This window comes from Rutidosis leptorrhynchoides, chromosome 2 (genome assembly GCF_046630445.1).
Source record: "Rutidosis leptorrhynchoides isolate AG116_Rl617_1_P2 chromosome 2, CSIRO_AGI_Rlap_v1, whole genome shotgun sequence".
NCBI lineage: Eukaryota > Viridiplantae > Streptophyta > Magnoliopsida > Asterales > Asteraceae > Rutidosis > Rutidosis leptorrhynchoides.
In genome coordinates, this window is record NC_092334.1 from 109,907,339 (window position 1) to 109,913,196 (window position 5,858).

Genomic DNA, 5,858 nt, shown 5'->3' on the forward strand with positions numbered 1-5,858 from the left:
GAAAAGAAAAAGCAAGGAAATACAAAGGGGCCTGCCACATGTCATCAAGTGAATCTGCTACAGTAATTTGAGTGTCTTATATATATATATATATATATATATATATATATATATATATATATATATATATATATTATTTAGTTCTTAAATGTCAGTTGGTTTAAGTAAAATATTGGCCAAGGTCTTTCAAGTTAAATATGAAGATGCTTGTTTTTGTTCAAAAACTATAAAACCAGGATTAAACATGTGCATTATATGGGACTTATTGATTTAACCTTGCTAATCTCTTTCACCTTTTGAGTCGATGTTTTCTTTAAGTCAACTTCCACAAGTTAACATACTTTCGAGCTTGGTGAACTCAATAGATATGTTAGATACTAGTATAAGAAAGTTGAATTTATGAATAAATATTGTTAGATGGGTTATTGTTAAAGGGATTATGCTCACATTTATATGTGTGACCCGTGTTCTATAAGGGCCCATTACCGTCACTAAACCCATTAGGTTTAGCAGTCTTATTATTATTTATACATGCTCAGCTGTAAACGAGAGGCAATCAATAAAAAATAGGTTTTCCATACAACATTTCTTTTTAGATCCGGACAAATCAAGTTCAATCTGTTAATTGATATGAGTCGATGGTATGGAAAACCTATTTTTATTAATTGCCTCTCGTTTTACAGCTAAGCATGCATAACTAATAATAAGACTGCTAAACCCTAATGGTTTAAGTGACGGTAATGAGCCCTTATAAAACACGGGCCATACAAATAAATGTGAGCATAATTCCTCTAACAATATAACCCATCTAACAAATATAAGCACATTTACTTAACATATATAATGCATATTAGTGGAATGAGTATATACTACATAAATGTAAATGGCAGGATTAAAATAGAAAAATTAAAGTATAAGAATTTTGGGGATGATTCTCTCAATCTACTTCAAGTTCTTTTGAGTGGGCTTAAAGACAGCTGCGAGTTCATATTCTTCTATTGGGCCCCATACATAAATTGTTAACAATCGACCCAAATGCGTTACTAGTTTCCAAAATTGTGTAAATTGATCACGTATTATAATATCAACTTAGTTATTGGAGTTTTCACTATTGAATAAACATTGTAGTCATTACTCGTCAATAATAAGTGTTATATGATTGAGCCCGCTCTTTAAGAAAAGGTGTTGATCGGGTCAAATGTGTAATTTTTTAATAACGTTAATTTTAATAAGGAGTAACAGATAAAGAGAAATATTCAATTGAATCAACTTTTAAGTTGAGATCTAAGGGAACAATCAGAGTGTGATACGTGGTGCGATAATCACATGTGATTGAAAAAAAATTAATTATTTTTTTCAAAAAAAAAATTTAAAAAAAAAAATTTTAAAAAAAAATTTCGAATTTTATTTTTGTTTTTTTGATTTTTTTTAGTAAATTACATGTGATTTTGCATGCCAATCACATGTGATTGTAAAATCCAATCACATGTGATTCTGCATGTCAAATCCAATCACATGTGATTGAAAAAAAAGTATTTAGTAAAATGACGAATTTCAGTAAATTTGTACTAAAATCTTTAAACACTTCGATCAAAACTTGATCAAATTACCGAATTAAAGTCTGAAGATATGATCACGAAACGCTAACAAACTTAATCAAATCACCGAATTAAAGTTTGTTTTTTGTTGAAATTTTTTTTTGAAAAAAAAAATTTTGAATTTTTTTTTTTTTTGAAAAAAAATTGATTTTTTTTCTTCAATCACATGTGATAGGATTTGACATGCAGAATCACATGTGATTGTGTTTTATAATCACATGTAATTAGATTTGACGTGCTAAATTAAAAAAAAAATTAAATTTTTATTTTTTTTTGTTCAATCACATGTGATCGTCGCGCCACATGTCACACTCTGATTGGTCCGTTGGATTTTAAGCAAATTATTGGATTCAAGGGATTACAACTCAACAGAAAAAATATAGTTCGGGTATTTGGATTATCGAGTTTGTTTTGTTCGTTTGTGTTTTGTAGTGTTTTGATAGTTTGAATGTTTGATGTGCTCTGTGACAATGCATTAGATCTAAAAAAAATATATTGCAATATACAATATTAATATGCAACTTATTTATATATATACTAATAGACAAAACACTGTTTCACTGTTCACCAATAGTACCCAGGGGTATTTTCGTTATTTCACTTTTTTTTTTGTCTTCAACGATAAAATAAACAACTTTCGTAAAAGAACCAACCCTTCAATATTACCAAAAGATGCCCAAAAAAATTTTTTTACAAAAAAATCAACTAACTTTTTTTTCCCCTCAAATTTATATATATGCTAATAGACAAAACAATGTTTCACTATTTACCAATAGTACTCAGGAGTATTTTCGTCATTTCACTTATTTTTTTTGTCCCCAACGATAAAATAATCAACTTTCGTAAAAGAACCAACCCTTCAATGTTACCAAAAGATGTCGAAAAAAATTATTTTTTTTACAAAAAAATCAACTAACTTTTTTTTTTCCCAAAACGATAAAAGAGGCAACTTTCATAAAATGAACAACCTTTCAATGCTACCAAAAGATGTCGAAAAACATTATTAAAGAAGCAACTTTCACAAAAGGAACAACCCTTCAATGTTATATGTCAAAAAAATTCTAGATCAAGACTTTTTTTTAACTCGCATTCAAAACGGAGCTCTCGACGCGAAGCAAGGGCTCCACAACTAGTTATATACTATGGAGTAATTATTAGACCGTGTAAGCAATAGTTAATTGTTGAAGATAAATCCTAACAACTCTTTCATAAACACGTGTGTGGAAATAATATTTGACTCATACGAGGCATCGTATTTAACGAAAAAACAAATACGTGTGACTTTTACATAAACGGCAATGAATTTAAAGATAGAATTCGAGACTTGATTAGTGAAAATAATCTTTGAAGAGTTCAATTAAGTGCATATTGGCTATGTGCACGTTCCTCATTAACCAACCCCAGTTACTAGTTTATTTTTATTAGATGTTGCAAAATAATGAAAACAATATTATTACTATGTTTTTTTAACCGTGCCGTGCACGAGTGTGTAAAAATCCGTACAAAAAATATTATTTCCAGTTCATATTTGTATGTAAATAGTGATATAAACTAATTATTTATAACCATGTGGTGTTGAAAAAAATTAAAATTGTGCGTTGCACGGTGAGTAAAAAATAAGCGTCTAAAATTAATTGATTTTTTCAAACAATTGTTCATTTGAGTTTAAAAATCTGTTGTGTTGATAAATTTTCAAAGTTCTTTTGAGTTTAAAAACCCGCGGTGTTGACAAATTTTAAAAATGGTTTTGGGTGGTGTTAGTAACTTAATGTTTACAATTTTTTTCTCACCATTAATATCTTTTTAATTATCTATAAATTATATACTACGTAATATTTAGAGAATATATGAGTACATTGAAAATTTGTCATGGAACGTAACGTTAGTAAAGTCGAAGTTATATTATTTTAGATTTATTATATACAATTATTTTTTTGAATAAAAGTGTAACCCACGAGTTTAATTTTTTTTAACGACAAGAAAGATATATTATATATCAACACGGAATAATTGCAATAGTGTCACAATTACAAAAGCGAAACTACATCTAGGAATAACAAAACGAAAGTCTATAAAAACGAGATGGTAAAACTCCACAAGTGTGCAGGAAAACGCCTTAGTCCGTTCATTATCATTAAGGGTGAGATTGGACTTAAGAAGAATTAACTAAACAAGCTGGAGTGAGGACGGAGCACAGTGTTGGCAATACAACGACAAAGCACCCCGATCCACCTCAAATTCTCTCGACCAAAACAACTATTCAAGGAGTGGGGCAAAAAACCTGCGTGGAGGACAATAAATTAACCAATCCAGGATCTTCTAGAAGATAAAGCTAGCGAATCTTATACTCGCGGATTTGCTAGCCATACATCCCATTCGATATTGATGCCTTTGATCCTATTAGAGAACCATTCGTAACATTTAAGTTAATGTCTTTCAAAACCATTACACACGTTGGTTTTGTCTTAGTGAAAGTGAAAGCGTTTCTACTTTTCCAAATCATGTATCCAGTAACCCATTCCGTGGCTTGCCACAACTGTTTTTTCAAGTCGGAGGTGAAATTATACCCGTTCCCAAGGAAAAATTCATTTATGCTCAAATTTGTAAAAGGGCCGAGCTTCCACCAATCATAAACCCGATTCCAAATGTCAAAAGCGAACGTGCATAAGATGATGGAGTGCTCAACTGATTCCAACCCATTATCACAAACCGGACAACGTACAGTGTCCAAGTCCATACCTCTCTTGTCAAGTTCAACTCTTGTAGGTAACTTTTTGTGTCGAGTACGCCAAATAAACAATTCAACTTTGAGGGGGACCATGTTGTTGAGGATCGTCTTTAAGCTCACGGATGCGATGTCGGGGCTGCTCCGAACCAGAATATCCGTAAGCTTGTGAACCGATAACAAGGCGTCATTACTCAAAGACCATGACCATTCTTCTCGACCTGAGCTGCAAGGGACAAAACTAGTTTTGTCCACGAGTTTAATTTTAGAAAAAATTGTTAGTCATTTCAGCAAAATAATGGTATTTGGGGGAGTCGTCATGTACAATTAATATTATAATAGTTATATTTACGTGTTCATAAATATTTTAAGAATATAAACTGTAAATTCAAATCACTTTCATATTTATTGCTAAAAAGAAATGCACTGTTGTTAGTGCATCGAAGCTCTGTGTCCAATACAATTTATTGCGTTTAGTTCGTAAAATTATTTCGAGTTGAACGGTGATGGCGGTGGATCCTAACTCGCGGCGAACGAAAAGATAAATCCGTTAAAAAATTTTGATGAGTTTTGTTTGATAAATTTATATTAAATAGTAAATTTAGGTTCTTCATAATTTCCTCCTAAATATTCTTCATCTCTCCCTCATTTCTATTTCTATGTTCATGTTCATATGTATTTACGGAGTATTTTTCATATATTTCGGATGAATCATGAAATTCTCACTACAAACAATCCTTTTTTTTTAACATCACAATGGTGACTTCCTTTTAAAAATATTGTTTCATCACGTTCAAATTTGAGGATGCAGATTATGCAATATATAATATATATTACAATTCCGTAGATTTAGATATTATAATTTATATTTATATATATACTTTATCTATATATGTAAATCTATATCTATATGTATATATTAAATTATAATTAAAAATTAATTCAATTTAATAAAAAAATAACATTTAAGCAAATATATATATATATATATATATATATATATATATATATATATATATATATATATATATATATATATATATATATATATATATATATATATATATAAGGTTTTCAACTCGTTTAATACACGATTGTTGAAAATCAACTAAAAGATTACATTCGTTATATCATTAAACCCGTACGATGTACCTCTGCTAAAAATCAACTAAAAGATTAGTAATGATAAATCACATTCGTTATATCATTAAACACGTGCAATGCACGTTCGATAAAAAATATACATTTAAGTAAATAATTTTTCATTAGGGTTTAGTAGAGCAATTATTATAATGACAAAGTTATATCATTTTAGCTGATAAATTATCGCTACATCAACACCAAAACATTATAACACATAAATATACCTACCAATTCACCAAATTAGAGATGAAATGGCCTATATATAGAATGTCATATGTAGGGGTCTTAACGACTGCAAATACAATTGTTATCATATACATTTATTAGTTTTACTCCGTATTATTTATTATTTTATTAGATTAAAAATAAAAGGTCCTATGTAAAATGTCATA

At 29.4% G+C, this 5,858-nt stretch overlaps 1 protein-coding gene across 1 annotated transcript; it reads right to left on the minus strand.

The window, feature by feature from the left end:
• Positions 1-3,957: 3,957 nt before the first annotated feature.
• Positions 3,958-4,419, minus strand: LOC139888170 (uncharacterized). The gene has a single exon (XM_071871200.1). The coding sequence runs from the start codon at positions 4,417-4,419 to the stop codon at positions 3,958-3,960; it is 462 nt and encodes a 153-aa protein (XP_071727301.1).
• Between the last annotated feature and the right edge of the window lie 1,439 nt (positions 4,420-5,858).

Excerpts from the sequence above, each read along its gene's own strand:
- LOC139888170 (XM_071871200.1), bottom strand. The coding sequence starts at position 4,419 with ATGGTCCCCCTCAAAGTTGAATTGTTTATTTGGCGTACTCGACACAAA.